Source organism: Heteronotia binoei, chromosome 20 (assembly GCF_032191835.1).
Source record: "Heteronotia binoei isolate CCM8104 ecotype False Entrance Well chromosome 20, APGP_CSIRO_Hbin_v1, whole genome shotgun sequence".
NCBI classification, from domain to species: domain Eukaryota; kingdom Metazoa; phylum Chordata; class Lepidosauria; order Squamata; family Gekkonidae; genus Heteronotia; species Heteronotia binoei.
In genome coordinates this window covers 30,457,970-30,476,143 of record NC_083242.1, presented here as the reverse complement: position 1 = coordinate 30,476,143, position 18,174 = coordinate 30,457,970, and the positions used below count along the sequence as shown (strand labels likewise).

At 45.6% G+C, this 18,174-nt stretch overlaps 1 protein-coding gene across 4 annotated transcripts in view; it reads left to right on the top strand.

Annotated features, from left to right (window-relative positions):
* LOC132588152 (protein ELFN1-like) overlaps positions 1 to 17,923 on the top strand; it is a 644,710-nt gene extending 626,787 nt beyond the window's left edge. For all 4 annotated transcript variants that reach the window (XM_060260491.1, XM_060260490.1, XM_060260492.1 and 1 more), the window contains exon 4: positions 14,190 to 17,923. In XM_060260491.1, the coding sequence (XP_060116474.1) occupies positions 14,647 to 17,037 (2,391 nt within the window). In that variant the 5' untranslated portion in view covers positions 14,190 to 14,646 and the 3' untranslated portion in view covers positions 17,038 to 17,923. The remainder of the gene's footprint in view (positions 1 to 14,189) is intronic.
* The last annotated feature ends 251 nt before the right edge of the window (positions 17,924 to 18,174 follow it).

Genomic DNA, 18,174 nt, shown 5'->3' with positions numbered 1-18,174 from the left:
CAGACATCTACACTTTCCCCCCAACAAGCTGGGGACTCGTTTTACAGACCTCAGAAGGATGGAAGGCTGAGTCAACCTTGAGCCAGCTACCTGAACCCAGCTTCCACTGGGATCAAACTCAGGTCGTGAGCAGAGCTTGGACTGCAGCTTACCGGTCTGCGCCACGGGGCTCCTCACAGGAAAGCTTATGCCCAGCATTAAGCTTTGTTGATCCAGAGTCAAGCACATTTTTGTGGCTAGGCTGCTTTCCAAAATGGCATTTCTTCCAGACAGAGCGTGGCGGACTGAAGTCAGCATTGCTGAATCCAAACCACAATCCGTTCCGCCCAGTTTCCTGCTTCTAACAATGGCCGGTTCGATCCCAAAGGGATGCTCATAAGCAGGTCTCGCAGACAACAGTCCTCCCTCACTTCTTCCTCCCTAGCTACAGAAATCAGAACACAGAAAACCCGTCGGCTATTGTGGCAAATAGCCAGCAACACGCTAATCTTCCTACGTTTGTCCACACACAGTCCCTTCAAATTCTGGTGCAAACATCTGGTTCACGAATAACAGATCAGATAAAATGGGCAGCATATTGCAGTTCACTATCCCAAGCCCACTGCATATACTTGCCAGTCTGGGAGCCTCACAGAGAAACATAGAGCTGGAAGGGACCTCAAGGGTCATCTAATCCAACTCCCTGCTCTCTCTCTCTCTCGGCTTGACTTCACGAACAAAGATTTAAGAAAGGTGCAGTAGTCCACGTCTGCTGCAGGCTCGCTGGTGGCTGACAAGACCAATGCGGGACAGGCAGGTCCGGCCACAGTGGCTGCAGGGAAAAGTCTGATTTGGGGTTGGTGCTGTAGCAGTGCGATTCTTCCTCGATCTCCTTTTGTCCTCAAGACCAGCTATGCGTGCGTTCTCAAAGGAAGAGACAGCCTGGTGGATGGTGTGCCTCCATGCTTTGCGATCTGAGGCTAGGTCAGACCACTGGTGATGGTTGATGCAACAGGTGCCAAGGGATTTCTTCAAGGAGTCCTTGTACCTCTTCTTTGGTGCCCCTCTATCTCGATGGCCGGTGGAGAGTTCGCCATACAGGGCAATCTTGGGAAGGCGGTGGTTTTCCATCCTGGAAATATGCCCTGCCCAGCGCACAGTGCAGGAAATTCACAGCTACCCCTCTACATGCTCCCCCGGTGACCCCCTGCTCAAAGCCCAGACAAAGGCAAAAAAAACCCCTTTAGAATCCCTGAGCTAAACTGGCCTGGAGGAAAATTAATTAACCCGTGGAATTCACATCCACAGGAAGCGACTATGGCTGTAAGCCTAGACAGCTTCAAGAAAGGACTGGATAAATATATGGCATGCGATACTCCCTCTAAGCTGCAGAGTCATGTGAGCAAAAATTCTGCTTCATGATCTACTGGCATGAAAGTTGTGAGCTGCTGCGTTAATTAGTCAGCTCTGGAGCCATTTTTCCTGAGCTAAGACAAAAATGTGTGAGCTGGAGGCTAGAAAACTGTGAGTTAGCTCACACTAGGGAACGCTGGGCACAACGGTCCACCAGTGGCTATTAGCCACAGTTCAGTTCCGTTCAGACCTTTATTGGCATAAGAGCAATAATGATTCACAATCAAAAGCAGCTACAAAGGCCTGAAATATAGTAAGAACGATGCATAAGCAATCCATTAAAATAGCAGCCAATAATACTAATCAAGAGTAGTCACCCAGCAATTAAAATACAGTAGTACGCCTAGATTTAATTTTATAGGCTTCTACTAAGAAGTTTGCAATGCATGTAGTAATGTGGGGATTAACATCTTCTAAAAGGTAGGATCGAATTTTTCCTTTTAGTAAATAAATTGTGTTGGAGAGATCCAGCTAAAAAATTGTTTATGTTGTGAGGCCAGGAGAGGACATTCTAAAATAATATGGGATATAGAATCAAGGACTCCTAATTCTATAGGCATAATCTATTTTGGAGAGGTATCTGTCTAAACCTACCATAGAGAACTGTTGACCGGAAGGCATTTAAACGCGCCAAAGTAAAAGTCCAACGATGGCATGGGGAGTCTAAAGTAAAAAAATAATGTATAGCTAGATTGGCTGCAGAGCAAACAGGGGAATGTGAGGGGAACACTTTTTGGTATTCGTGATCCATGAACCTTAGTTGGATTGTTCTTAAGATATATAATTCGTCACGTAAGAAAAGAGTGTCCACCTTAATACCAAGCTTTTGTAGTTTGTGGGTAAATGTAGAGAGCCAAGTAATGCTATGCCTATCTTTCATCAGGTAGTGTAATAAACTTCCTGAATCCGTTCTGAAATGAATTTTTAACCAGAACTTAAAAGCCATAATCCAGGCTCTGGTTTCTAGAAGGCGCCTAGCTCCACACAAATGGATGAGTAGGGGACACATTTGGGAGCACCTAAAATCTGATGGCAGAATGATGATTCCACATTCTCGACGCAGGGACTAAAGGCTCCAATCCACAAAGGTATTCCATATGACAACTGAGGGAGGATTTCAGAGTTGCTGGAATGAACTGGTTACCTCCTAAGAAATAGAACTTTTTAATTTGCGCCAGAGAACATCTTACTAGACTTACAGCTCTATTACGATGTGTTGGCCATCTAAGGTTGTAATTAAAGGTAATTCCCAAATACTTGCAAGCCTTCACTTGTTCAATTTCTTCTGTACCAATGCACCATTTACATAGCTGCCAACTCTTTGAAAAAACCAGGATTTTGATTTTTCATAATTAATTACCATTCAATTCAATCTACAGTATTGATGAAAGGCTTTCAAATATTTTTGGAGATCAATTCTGGTACATGAAAGAATAACAGTGTCGTCAGCACATAGCAGTAAGGGGACTGCTAATTGTTCTAAGAAGGGAGGGTGGCCATTCACAATGGACATTTGTTGGCTCAAATCATTCAGAAACAGATTAAAGAGATGAGGGGCAAGAACACAGCCCTATTTTACTCCTTTTGTAATTGGGAAACTGGAAGAGAGTTGACCATCAGGGGATACTCTAATAACACCTAAGGTAGCATCATGTAGTTTCTTGATTAAGAAAAGTAGGCGTGGTTCCATCCCCAGAGTTTTAAGTTTTTCCCATAGCGGATCTCTGGTGACTGAGTTGAAAGCACCCTTTAAATCAATAAAGGCTGTATACAATTTCCCTCTTTAAGGCTTCAGATATTTATCTGCCACGAAGGCAAGGGTGGAATAATGATCACTTGTAGATTTCCCTTTGAGGAAACCAATTTGTTCCGGGCCAATGATCTTTTCTTTATTTAACCATTTTAAAAGGTGACGTTCAAGATGCTTAGAATACAGCTTACATGAGATGGAGAGTAGATTGATTGGGCGATAGTTTCCAGGGGAAGTCGAATTATGTTTTTTATATATTGAACATATTAATGATCTTAACCAGGACTCAGGGATGTTTCCGTTCTGATTGATAAGAGTAAACAGATTTGCCAGTGGAATAGCCCACCAGTCCACATATTTCTTAAAGAGTTCAGCTGGAATCCCATCCAGACCAGTCTTCAATTCGGAGATTAAATCAATTATTTCCTCAGGACTCACAGGAGGCCATTCCGGATTGGTTGAAAAGGTAAATTCTTCTCTGCACTCTATTGAAATATCTTGGACATTAAATATTTTAAAATAATAACCCATTTTTGAGGAGTAGGTGTAATCACAGTCGGGGATGAATTATTTTTCAAGTAACCAGAGATCATTTGCCAGAATAGTTTACAGTCTTTGGTTTTAATTGTAAACAGCAAATGGTCCCATTTTTGTTTATAAAACTGTCCCCCCCCCCTCCCCAGTGATAAGGCTATGATATATCTCCTTGTGTGCAGAGTAAATTTTTAGGTTGCAGGACTTATTGTCTTGCCTAAAAGTTCTAAATGAGTCCCTGAGAAGTTTTTTCATAGTCCTGCATTCTGAGTCAAACCACTGATTACAGGTGGGATTAGGAGTACAAACTGGTTTGGCTACAGAATTACAGGAAGCGATTATCTGAGCATAGGCTAGGTTGGCCTCTTCCATAGAACAGGTTTTGGCAACAATTGTTCCAAACTACAACATTCTGTCTGATTGAAATAAGCAGAGTAACTCTTTCTCAGTTTGGGAAGTCCATTTGATTCTTTTAACAGAGCTGTGGGAGACACTATCAGGGGATATAGATACTGACATATGAGTTATAAGAGAGTTGCCATGAAGTGTCAGTAGGAGGGGCAGATGGTCACTCTCAGTGTGGATTCTGATGAAGAAAGAGCTAACCAGTGGGCATAGATCTGAGGAACAAAGGCAATACTCGATAACGCTACTACCTCTTGTTGAGGAGTAGGTAAATTCATTTGCATTTGGAAAACTGGATGACCCATTTAGGATAGTAAGATCATAAGTAATACAAAATTCCATAAGTTGTAAACCCACCTTATTATATAATGTATCCTTAGAAATTCATATGTCGGCAAGGGGTAGGTGTAAGTGGTCAAATCTTTCAAAGCCTAAAGGGGAAATAAGATTTTGGTTACTTGGTCCTATCCTTACATTCATATCACCCATTATAAGGAGTGGGGTACATGGGAAATGTTTAAGCAAAGAAATAATAAATTCAGGTAGTTTGTTCCAATTGCTCAAAAGCATTAAATCGTCCTCAGGTGGAGGAAGATAACATTTACCAGAATCAGCATAGAATTAGTTAAGTGAATTAATAGAGCTTGTGCTAGGGGAGGGGAAGAGTCAAGTAAAGTTACGTCAGAACATATATTTGCTTTAATCATAATTGTTAATCCATCTTTAAATCTGCCCCTGGAAGCGTTTCTATGAGCAGCAAGGTTGAATGGAAGAAATCCAGGGATATTTATTTCTAATTCTGACCAAGTTTCTTGAAGTAGAATACAACCATAACAGGTAAGGAAAGCGATAAAATCAGGATCACATGATTTATTCAGCCAGCTGGCAATATTCCAAGATATGAGGTGAGGATCTCTAGTTGAAGACTTTTCGGACAGTCAGTCCAGCTCTGTAATTTGGTCTTGCAGTTTTTAAAAGACTTGATATATACACCCATTGGTAGGTGGAAAGCTAGATGACATAGAATTAGAGGCCAAATTGTCAAAGTTAAAGTTGGTCTGAAGAGAATGGTTGGAGATTATAGGAGTACAGGCTTCTTCTTGTTGATCTGAATTTGTTGGTAAGGTGTCCTGTGAAATTTCTATTTGATTACTGGGAATGTCTTGGCTTCTCTTTTGGAATTCAGTCTATTTTAATACGAGATTTTCCCTCAATAGATCCAGTCTCTTTAGGATATTCAGTTGTTCTTGCGCTTGAAGTGCTTGGAAGTGATCTCTGATATTATCTTCCAGAATATTATTTCTGCTACTATGTCCATAGTTTCATCAAAATTATTAGGTGGGGAAGAGCAGTTGGTTGAATCAGTTGGCTCTTCCCTATTTGAATTATTGTTGTCAACCTTTGTAGTCAAGGGATAATTCTGTTGAGTTGGACACTTCTTGGTGGGTAGTAGTGAAGAGATCATCTCATTCTTAAAAACACGGGATAGGAAGACTCCCTTAGATGCCAGAAAACCTTTGGATCGTAATAGAAGCTGAGGTATACGTGTTGAATTAAATGATAATATAACCATCAGAGTCTGGGCATTGCCACTCACAAGATCCGCTTCTAGTATATCAATCTGGCTCATTTCCCTTGGAAACAAAGTTTTCAAATGTTTCCTAGTTAGCTGCATAGTATTTCATGCAGGGCGTCATCCTCTGTAATTGCAAATAGTTAGGCAAATTTTTGGGGGGGTGAGAACCAATTTGTAGGGTTTTATTAAGTTCTTACTCAGTGAAAAAGGCTTATCATATTCCTTTGGCTGTAATTCATTGGCAGATGGGGAGCCCTAAGGTATAGATGGAGCACTGTGTCTGGGGCAGTGATGTGCTCTGTGACACAGAGTGTTGGACTGGATGGGCCATTGGCCTGATCCAACATGGCTTCTCTTATGAACATATGAAGCTGCCTTATACTGAATCAGACCTTTGGTCCATCAAAGTCAGTATTGTCTTCTCAGACTGGCAGCGGCTCTCCAGGGTCTCAAGCTGAGGTTTTTCACACCTATTTGCCTGGACCCTTTTTTGGAGATGCCAGGGATTGAACCTGGGACCTTCTGCTTCCCAAGCAGATGCTCTACCACTGAGCCACCGTCCCTCCCCCAACATTATGTTCTTATGTGACACAGAGTGTTGGACTGGATGGGCCATTGGCCTGATCCAACATGGCTTCTGGAGTTCTGCCCTGCTGGTAGACCTCCTTATAAGAACATAAGAGAAGCCATGTTGGATCAGGCCAATGGTCCATCCAGTCCAACACTCTGTGTCACACAATGGCCAAAAAAAAAAGGAGGTTCACAAGTGGGGCTAGAAGCCCTTCCACTTTGTTTCCCCCCCCCCCCAAGCACCAAGAACACAGAGCATCACTGCCACAGACAGTTCCAATAATATGCTGTGGCTAATAGCCACTGATGGACCTCTGCTCCATATTTTTATCCAACCCCCTCTTGAAGCTGGCTATGCTTGTAGCCGCCACCACATCCTGTGGCAGAGAATTCCACATGTTAATCACCCTTTGGGACAGTCAGTCCACCTCTGTAATTTGATCTTGCAGTTTTTGAGAGTCTTGATGGGTGTGTATATCCATTCCAACCCTACCACTCAGCAATTTCATTGAATGCCCACGAGTTCTTGTATTGTGAGAAAGGGAGAAAAGTACTTCTTTCTCTGCTTTCTCCATCCCATGCATAATCTTGTAAACCTCTATCACGTCACCCCTCAGTCGACGTTTCTCCAAGCTCAAGAGCCCCAAGCGTTTTAACCTTTCTTCATAGGGAGTGTTCCAACCCTTTAATCATTCTAGTTGCCTTTTTCTGGACTTTTTCCTATGCTATAATATCCATTTTTTTAAGGACTTCTGCTCCGTATGAGAGCCAGTTTGGTGCAGCAGTTAAGTGTCTGGACTCTTATCAGGGAGAACTGAGTTTGATTCCCCACTCCTCCACTTGCATCTGCTGGAATGGCCTTGGGTTAGCCATAGCCTCTTGCAGAGTGATCCTTGAAAGGGCAGCTGCTGTGAGAGCTCTCTCAGCCCCACCCACCTCATGGGAGGAGAAGGTATAGGAGATTGTAAACCGCTCTGAGTCTGTGATTCAGAGAGAAGGGCAGGGTATAAATCTGCAGTCTTTTTCTTCTATGTTTATCCAATCCCCTCTTGAAGTCATTTATGCCTGTAGCCACCGTCACTTTCTATGGCAGTGAATTCCACGTGTTAATCACCCTTTGGATGAAGACCTGAGTGAGAGTGAGCATCTGGACATGATGCAAGATCGGCAAAAAAAAGAGAGCAGCATATCTTAAAAAGCAGCGAGGCCTAATTTGTTCAGAATGGAGGATCTGCATCTCCATATCATTGTGTCTCGACGGCTCTCATCCCCTGGCAGTCAATCTGATCTTTCAGGAGGCTGCCGTTAAGGCACTGAGAGAACAGCAGGGGCTCACCCAGGAAATTCTGCCTCTTAACCGAGCACTACATATAATTATCCTCAATGGCCTTCAGCCAGGTTACCTGTGGGCTGCGATCTCGTTAGATCTTCATAAGCTCAGCAGCGGAAGACGGCACACCGCAGTGAGGAATCAGGGCCGTGGGAGCCCCGTTGAGAAGCGAATTACGAGAAGCCGTGCCGAATTTCCAGACAATGTGTGAATCCGGCCAGTTTCTTTGGCCAGTTTCGAGCTCTCGTCCTTGGGGGTTGTCACAACTCAGGGGGGTATTACCAATAGCTGCCACCACTCTGGGTTAAGGGTTCCCCTTGAGAAGGCCCAGAGTTCCCTCCCAAGCCCTTCAGGCCTTCTTTAGCTTAGGCTAAATAATAGGTACGAGGACCAGGCAGAGTGAACAACAGACAAAAAAAAAGTTTTATTTAAAAGTTCAGTCAGTGCAATATAACAAACAAGGTGCAATAGGCAGTAAAAGGGGTGAAGGGGAAAGAAACAAAGGCCCTAATGCGTTTAACTATACAGTCCCTACTCTACTAACCCGAACTCACCATTTTTCTTGGGTAAGGGATCTTTCCCCTGCTGCAAGCTCTCTAGGCTACAGCCTGCCTCCAGCTCAGCCTTCCAGGAAAAGAACACACCCTGCTTGGGCTTGGCCTTTTTATGTTCTCCTCCCAGGCCCCACCCCTTTCTGGGCCAGTTTCCCTCCAAAACCTTGCCACCCAATCAGAGGGACAGAAGGGATTCTGGGAAATGTAGGCTCTTTGGCAACTCCTAGGCAGGCTTCTCTGGGTCTGCAGGGCTCGCTAGGCCCAGGATCATGACAGGGGTGGGGACGCTCGGTACTGAGTGCTGGGCAGCCCACTTCCTTGATGGGCATAAAATTCTGGGGCAGCTTTGTAGGGTCAGTTTCCTTGGAAGAACGGGATGGGGAGGGCTCCAGTAGCATCCTTGAAACCAACAAGATTTTGGGCGGTATAAGAGTCAAAGATCCTGTGCCAGGTAACTTTTGGTTTGCGAGGTGTTACTGGACTTGAATCTTGCTCAGAAAGTGAGAAAAAAAAATTGAACACAAGCTACATATAGGTGTTTTGCATACCAGATGTTTACACTAAGTAGTTTTCCGGGACTAGTCTTTCAGAAGGTGGTACTTTCAGTGAGGGAGCTATTTCTTCCCTTAAACACAGTGTGGCTGCTCACCATCTTCTTTTGTTGGTTACCATTTCCTATTCCAGTTTGGTGTTGTGGTTAAGTGTGTGTCTTATCGTGGGAAAACCAGGTTTGATTCCTCAGTCCTCCACTTGCAAATGCTGGAATGGCCTTGGGTCAGCCATAGCTCACATAGACATTGTCCTTGAAATGGCAGCTTCTGGGAGAGCTCTCTCAGCCCCACCTACCACACAGGGTGTCTGTTGGGGGCCGGGGGGGGAGGTAAAAGAGATTGTAATCACTCTGAGATTCAGAGTATAGGGCAAGATATGCTATTTTGGGCTGTATCAACAGACGTATAGTGTCCAGTCCAGATCACGTAATGTGATGGTATGGCTTTATTCTGATCTGGTAAGACCTCACCTGGAGTATTGTGTTCAGTTTTGGGCACCACATTTTAAGAAGGATATAGACAAGCTGGAACAGGTCCAGAGATGGGCAACGAAGATGGTGAGGGGTCTGGAGACCAAGTCCTATGAGGAAAGGCTGAAGGAGCTAGGGATGTTTAGCCTGGAGAGGAGGTGGCTGAGAAGTGATAGGATCACCATCTTCAAGTACTTGAAGGGCTGTCATATAGAAGGGCGTGGAATTGTTTTCTGTGGCCCCAGAAGGTAGGACCAGAACCAATGGGTTGAAATTAAATCAAAAGAGTTTCCGGCTCAATATTAGGAAGAACTTCCTGACCATTAGAGCGGTTCCTCAGTGGAACAGGCTTCCTTGTGAGGTGGCGGGCTCTCCTTCTTTGGAGGTTTTTAAACAGAGGCTAGATGGCCATCTGACAGCAATGAAGATCCTGTGAATTTAGGGGAGGTATTTGTGAATTGTGCAGGGGGTTGGACTAGATATGATGTTGTAAGCCGCCCTGAATCCGCTTGCGGAGAGGGCGGGATATAAATTGAAAGTAATAAATAAATAAATAAATAAATAAATAAACCTGGAGGTCCCTTCCAACTCTATGATTCTATATAAATCCAATATCTTCTTCCTTCATGCTCACTCACTTGGGTAATTCAGTACAAGATGATATTGGGTTTATACCCCACCCTACACCCTGAATTTCAGAGTCTCAGAGTGACTCACAATCTCCTTTACCTTCCTTGCCCCCCACAACAGACACCCTGTTCAGTAGGAGGGGCTGAGAGAGCTCTTCCAGAAGCTGCCCTTTCAAGGACAGCTCTGCTAGAGCTATGAGCTGACCCAAGGCCATTCCAGCAGGTGCAAGTTGGAGGAGTGAGGAATCAAACCCAGTTCTCTCAGATAAGAGTCCACACACTTTACCACTACACCAAACTGGCTCTCATCCCGGTAGCAGATAGAGCTCAGGTACAGTGTGGAGGGAAAGTAGGCGACAGATGAAATAAAAGAGCTAACCAAGATTTAGCTACAAGAAAGGGCAACTTTTGGGGGCAAAGTGTGCCAAAATAACATTTTTGCAAAAAAAAAAAAAAATGGGGGGGGAGAGAATCTTTTGGCATGACTAAAAACCTTCATGAATAAAGGATTTTGGTTTAGCTACTGCTGTGATCTATTAATGTACCTGGAGCCGCATGGCGCAGAGTGGTAAAGCTGCAGTACTGCAGTCCGAGCTCTCTGCTCACAACCTGAGTTCAATCCTAGCGGAAGCTGGGTTCAGGTAGCCGGCTCAAGGTTGACTCAGCCTTCCATCCTTCCGAGGTCGGTAAAATGAGTACCCAGCTTGGGAGGGGGGGGGATGTAGATGACTGGGGAAGGCAATGGCAAACCACCCCGTAAAAAGTCTGCCGTGAAAACGTGATGCGACATCACCCAGAGTCAGAAATGACTGGGGCTTGCACAGGGGACTACCTTTACCTTTTAATTTGTGTATCTGTGTCTCTCTCTCTCAACTATCTATCATCTATCCATCCATATCTCCCCTTTCCCTGTAGTTCCAGGTGGCTTGCAATAATAGCTAAAACATTTGTTTGGTTTAAAAACCAAAAATAAAACCTCAAATCCCTCCTCACTTTCTCCCACTATGAGATGTCTGCCATTCAAGCTCCCTCCAGATCTGTGGCAAAGAGGCTGACATTGCCGTGCCTTTGGAAGATCTCCAAAGAGAGGGCCCCTCTTCTGGGAGCCCATTCCAGAGAGCTGGAGCCACGATGGAAAAGGCCCAGTCAGTGTTAGATGCGCCACCCAGAGGGGGCAAATAAATGGCTCCCCGAATACTGTAGTCGGCACACAGAGATGTAAGGAAGGAGATGTACCTTCAAATAATTCTAGGGTTTTTTCCCCACTGACCCAAATGTTTGGATGCTGGCCTATCTGAATCATCCTCCGCTCCCGCTGCTCTTGATTTCTCATCCGCGCAAGGCATTTCTTTTTTTTCCCGCCCCCGCCTAGTTCTCTTTAATAATGAACAGCTGCAAGAAGAGCGAGAGAAATCGGCTGGGGATGTCTCATTAAACATCAAGGGGGGAAAACTCAGGCGCGCCGAGTGGGATGGGATGCAGGAGGCCCTTTCACGGAGCGCATGCACGCGCTGAACTTTGAATTGGAAATCAGCTCTGATTGCCCATCGAACGTCTCTTTAAAAAAAACCAAAAAGAAGCCTGCAGCAATTGGGAAGTAGCTTTGCCAAGCCAGAATTTGGAAACCGTGAGAATACGAAGAAGAAGATATTGGATTTATATCCTGCCCTATACTCCGAATCTCAGAGTCTCAGAATGGCTCACGATCTCCTTTATCTTCTTCCCCCACAACAGACACCCTGTGTGGTGGATGGGGCTGAGAGAGCTCTGACAGAAGCTGCCCTTTCAAGGACAACTCTGCGAGAGCTCTGGCTGCCCCAAGGCCATTCCAGCAGTTGCAAGTGGAGGCGTGGGGAATCAAACCCGGTCCTCCCAGATAAGAGTCTGCGCACTTCACCTCGACACCAAACTGACAGAGAGGGAGAAAGCCTAGGAGGGCCACTGCTGCACCTGATGTATTCGAAACGGACATCCAGCCCATTTAGCAGAGGCCTGGTCATTAGTAAAATGTTTTCCGTGCCATCGTAGAGATGTCTGCTCCGATCATTTTGTGCATCGTGAACAGGCCTGGCTCATTTTAACGTTTAGTGCCCGTGAGCCAATATTTTCTCCCCCTTGCCATTCCTCTTGCATGATTAAACATTTATCAGTTGTAATGAATCGCTGCTCCTTGGCCACAGGCTTTCCTCTTCTTCTTTTTTTTTTTTTGCAGAGAGCAGCTATTGATAAACTGACCAGGGAAAGAGGGTCTCGGAGCAGCAACAAAGGGGGCTGAGAGAGGCAGGCAAATGGACATTACCCTTGTGGGCAGGGAAACCCACTTGGGTATGTCGCAAGGTACACGTTCCATACACAGTGATTCACACAAGAAAAGGACATAAGGATCTTCGCTGCTACATCAGAAGAGCCCTGCTGCAGAGGTCAGGGACAGTAGAGATGTGTACAACCCAGGAAAATGGTGGTTTGTGTTGTTTTGTAGTTCGCTTGATAGCACCAAAACCCGATTCCTGGTTCATTTGGCTTGAGAGGTGTAGAACAGCCCCTTCATGAGTTAGAGATGCCAAGCTCAGTGAGAGTCTTCAGGAGGCTTTCCTCCACCTGCCCTCTGAGTTTGTTGAAAATTGGAATGTCCAAGTTATAGCCCCGCAAAGCTGGTGCCCCCAGGAAAAGCTCAGCTTCAACTCTCACAACAAACTAACTCGCCTGTCTTCATGCTGCAAAGCGAAAGCAGCTGAGTCAGGGTGTTTGCTCCCGTAGAGCATAATGAGAGCTCTGTGATTGGCTCCCAGAGCTGTCAATCAAGCTATGGACAACTGCTATGGGTGTTTCCAGGGCTCCAAGAAGTCCACTCCCAGCATTGCCTAGGAATTGATTAAAGCAATACCAGGCTGTCTGGAAAGAGGAACCATAAAAATGAACCTAATGAACCACCAAGGACTGAACCGATTCAAAATGAACCGAGAATCAGCCAGATTTGTGCATGAATCTCAAATTGTGGATTGGTTTGTGCCCATCCCTACAGGACAGCATTCTGTTGCACACAACAGAAGAGCAACGCTTCATTACAAAATTTACAGTGTGTGCCCTGTAAAATAGCCAACTATGCATTTCCTCCAATGGGATTCCTGTTTGCAGAAGAGCGCATTGCCTATTCCTTCCAATTCCCACCCCCCCCCTCACACTGTAGCCCCCGCTCTTCCTGGGGAAAGGGTCTCCTGAACCTCCTGGAACAAAATGTAAGGGTACTTAGCGGGCTGCAGAAGTCTAGATAAACCAGAACATCCCATCGAGTGAAGTCCACAGATGGTCACATACACATCATTATTTTTAAGGCTCAGAGGTATGGCTTGGTTCCCCCGACACTGAAATTTTATGGGACAGCAATCTAAAATTTATCCAAAAGAACATTGTCATGCTATCGAGGAAAATTTAAGCACCAACATTGGGCATCTGGTACAGCCACTCCAGGACAGGAATCTACCAAATAATTTCATGTATGTATATGGATCCGAGAGGGCAGCCGTGTTGGTCTGAAGAAGTTGAACGAAGTCAATTGGCACCTTTAAGACCAACAAAGTTTTATTCGGAATGTAAGGTTTGTGTGCTAAGCACACTTCATCAGACGAGGAATCGGGTACAGTGAATCAGGTACGGTGAGCAGAAATATATTTTAATGCATTTTTCTTCTAATGGCAAACTATATGCATGTTATATGTTAAAAGGTAAATTAGTTGGATGGGAAAAACTGAGAAAGGAATGCCCTCAATTTGACCCAGGCTTGCTTATAACAATAGCGTGATTAGCAGACATTCTCACATTTTGACATGTTACTGTTTTATCGGTTTCTCACGCTCATGCTACCCAGATTGAAGGTTTGCTCAATTGGTTAGTTTTACCATGCCGTTAATTTTACTATTCTGTCATTGGCTCTTAAATGTGTGCCATTTTGCATTCTAAACCACTGTCTACCAGCTATATGTAGCTCTGCTCATCGTACTTGATTTACTGTGCCTGATTCCTCATCTGATGAAGTGTGCTTAGAGAGCACACGAAAGCTTACATTCTGAATAAAACTTTGTTGGTCTTAAAGGTGCCACTTGACTCCTACTTTGTACATATGTATGTATGTATGTGCTGTCAAATTGTAACAGACTTGTGGCATCCCCAGTAATGGGGTTTCTAGGCAAGTGAGAAGCAGAGGTGGCTTGCCATTTCCTTCCTCTGCAGAGTCTTCCTTGGTGGTCTCCCTTCCAAGTACTGACTCCGCTGAGTTTCCAAGATCTGATGAGAGTGGGTTATACCATACTGTTCCACTACCCCACTAAATAATTTTAGACATTCAAAATGAATCCAAAGTACACAAGAGGACAGAGGGGGGGGCGGGAAATCAGTTGGAACTAATTTTTGTCTCTGTCTCTATGTTGGCAGGAGAACCGAGTGACCCGGCGAAAAGAAGCGTGCGGAGGACCACAAATATGGAGAAGGAACCCAGCACTGAAGTGGGAGCAGGAAGCAAAAAGCAGACCAGACCAGGCAGCTTTGAACTGGAGAGCTCTGTTCATTCTTGAGCCAGATCTTGTTTCCTCCCAAGATCCATCTTTCTCCTGCGTGACTTCAAAAGAAACACGAGACAATGAGAGGAGAACCTGTTTACCGGGAGAACCTTGGCTAAAGCTTTTGCACTAGAAGGGGTGACTTGGAAGAGAGAAGTTCTCATACCCGTCAGATGACTCTTCGTGGTTTGCAGCCATGAAGAGAAAGGATAGAATGACAACACATCCCTGGAAACATTAGCCCAAAGCAGGGCTGTGCAGTAAGACAAACCACCCCATTCTCCCCTTTCCAGCAGATAAGGGATTTCCCTGTCTCTGTGCGGCCCTTCCAAATGGCAGGCCATCGATGGGCTGTGACATCAGCACTGTGCGCATGCGTGGCAGCTGTCTCTCTCCTGTACGTGGGCGAGGTGCGAGCAGACTGCTGGCTGATTGAGGGAGAAAAGGGCTTCGTGTGGCTGGCGATCTGTAGCCAGAACCAACCACCGTACGAGTCCATCCCTCAACAGATCAACAGCACGATTCTGGACTTGCGGCTGAACGACAACAAGATCAAGAGCGTGCAGTTCTCCTCCCTCAGTCGCTTCAGTAACCTCACATACCTCAATCTGACCAAGAATGAGATCTCCTATATCGAGGATGGTGCCTTCTCGGGACAGTATAATCTGCAGGTGCTGCAGCTCGGCTACAATCGCCTGAGGAACCTGACGGAGGGAATCCTCCGGGGCCTGGGGAAGCTCGAGTACCTTTACCTCCAGGCTAACCTCATTGAGACAGTTACCCCCAATGCCTTCGGGGAGTGCCCCAACATCATGAACATTGACTTGTCGGTGAACAGGATCCAGAGGCTAGACAGCAACACTTTCAGGGGCCTGAACAAACTCTCAGTCTGTGAACTCTACAGCAACCCCTTCTACTGCTCTTGTGAGCTCCTGGGCTTCCTTCAGTGGCTTGAGGGCTTCACCAACATGACACGCACCTACGACCGCATGCAGTGTGACTCCCCGCCAGACTACTCGGGCTACTACCTTTTAGGCCAAGGGCGAAGCGGTTACCGAAATGCCCTGGGCATGCTCTCTTCCCTCTGCACGGGCGGCCCGTACACCATGCCTCCTCATTTCATCCCACCGAAGTACCCAGTGACGACAGCTCCACCGGAGAGCCCATGTTCTGAGGAAGAGTGCTTCTCTGGCGATGGCACCACTCCGCAGGCCTCGCTGCACACCCCTGTGATTGATCCAGGCTTGTACCCCACCATGAAGGTGAAGCACGTAACCCACAACTCAGCTACACTGAGCGTGCAGATCCCAGTGCCCTACAGCAAAATGTACACCTTGGCACAATTCGAGAATGGCCGATACAACATCCTCGCCAAGTTGTTGAAGAAGAAAGAAGACATCGAGCTGACAAACCTGGTGGCGAATGAAGACTACACTTACTGCGTGATGTCTTCCAACCGAGTTTCGAGATATAACTACACTTGCCTCACCATCAACCTCAACAAACAAAACAGGGAGGAGCCGATACCCACCTCTTCCACGGCCACCCACTACATCATGACGATCCTGGGCTGCCTATTCGGCATGGTTATTGTCCTAGGGGTGGTGTACTATTGCCTTCGGAAGAAGCGTCAGCAGGAGGAAAAGCACAAGAAGGCTGCGATTAACATGAAGAAGACCATCATCGAGCTGAAATATGGGCCAGAGATGGAGACAGCCAGCATCTCTCAACTGTCGCAAGGCCAGATGCTGGGTGGTGAAACCATGACCCGCATCCCTTACCTTCCTTCCGTGGGAGAGGTTGAGCAGTACAAACTGATTGACAGCAGCGAGACCCCCAAGACCACCAAGGGTAACTACATGGAAGTACGCACAGGGGAGCAGCCCGAACGGAGGGAATGTGAACTGCCAATGGTACCTGACAGCCAGAGCTCAGTGGCAGAGATCTCCACTATCACTAAGGAGGTAGATAAGGTGAACCAAATCATCAACAACTGCATTGATGCCTTGAAATCAGAGTCCACCTCCTTCCAGGGGGTAAAATCAGGAGCAGTGTCCACAGCTGAGCCTCAACTGGTGCTTTTATCAGAACAGATCCCCAGCAAGCATGGTTTCCTGGCCCCAGTCTACAAGGAGAGCTACAACCACCCCTTACAGAGGCACCATAGCATGGAGGCCCCCCCAAAGCGTTCCAGCACTTCTTCCAGCGGCTCCATACGAAGCCCCCGATCCTTCCGCTCAGAGGGCTCCGGCCACAAATCAGAAGCCAAATATATTGAGAAGACATCTCCGACCGCAGACACCATTCTCACTGTGACGCCGGCTGCTGCTATCCTGCGGGCTGAGGCTGAGAAGATACGACAATATAGCGAGCACCGGCACTCCTACCCAGGGTCCCATCAAGGGGAGCAGCACGACAGCATGGCGGGGCGCAAGCCCTCCATCTTGGAGCCACTGACTCGGCCCCGCCCCAGAGACTTGGCCTACTCACAACTTTCGCCTCAGTACCACAACCTGAGCTACACCTCCAGCCCTGAGTACACATGCAAGCCATCCCACAGCATCTGGGAGCGCTTCAAACTGAACCGCAAGAGGCACAAAGACGAGGAGGAGTACATGGCCGCTGGTCATGCCCTGCGGAAAAAGGTCCAGTTTGCCAAAGACGAGGATCTTCATGACATCTTAGACTACTGGAAAGGGGTGTCTGCCCAGCACAAGTCCTGAGTCCTCAACCAACTCGTGACTTAACACTGGACCAAAAGATAAAAAAGAAAAATCAGCAGCAGCTATTTTTATCCCAGACTTGTCTTTAAAAAAGAAAAGCAAACAAATAAATAAATAACTTATGAGAATCTATAATACTCTATATAATGTATAAGAAAGAATGAGAATGAGACAAAGAGAGGTATTCAAAGTATATCTATCATCTCACTCTTGTGAGATGAATACCAAATTTGATAAAAGGGGGGAGGGGAAGACACTGACAAATAAACTACAGAGTGAAAAAAGTTTTTTCTTTTTTTAAAAAAAATACAGAAAATTAAATTTAAAAACAGAGAGAGAGAGAATGAAAGAGAGCCAGGCAAAGGAAAAAAAATAGCCCAAGGAGTTTGGAGTAAATCAACAACTGCATCGCATGACTCCTTAATTCTGTGATTTTTGTGGACTATTGTGTACAGTTTTGTCTTCTTCTTCCGTAACCAAAAAAAAAAAAAAAAGTGAAATGACAAAATGGTAAATCAGAGGGGTGGGGGGGAAAGATAACAGAAGGATTAAAGAAAAACAAACAGACAAAACGGTAATATTTTGGGCCTTTTGCAAATGGAGTCTTCCAGTTTAGACTATGAACCGCCTGAAGTCCCATTTGTGCGTTCATTTGATGCGGGGTTCAACCACAATGTTTGCATTGTAAAATTGTTGTCCTGTTGTACAGAGAGAACAAAAAATAATAATCTATATTTGCAAATGTTTGCTGTATACCGAGAGAGAGAGAGAAAAGAGAGAGAAAAATATTACGTCTACTAAAAGAAATATATCTATATATTCACCTGTTTGTACCAGGTTTTAATCATGGATTTTAGAAAAAAAAAAAAAAAAAACAAGAACCCAACAGTTGGGCTTGGTCTGCAGTATTGTTTCATTTCTTTTTGTTCTGGTTTCATTGTGGCTCTTTGTACACTGTGGCAAAGGTTAGAGCATCTCTAGCTTCCAATGAATGTATGCGACATTCTGCCCGCAAAAAAAGAATTAGAGTTCCTCTTGTTATTGAGGGGAGATCTTTGGAAATGCCACACCAAGCTGGGGAAGGATCTCTCAGAGTTAAAACCAAGTTCTCCTCTACATACCGCAATGGAAGCCACT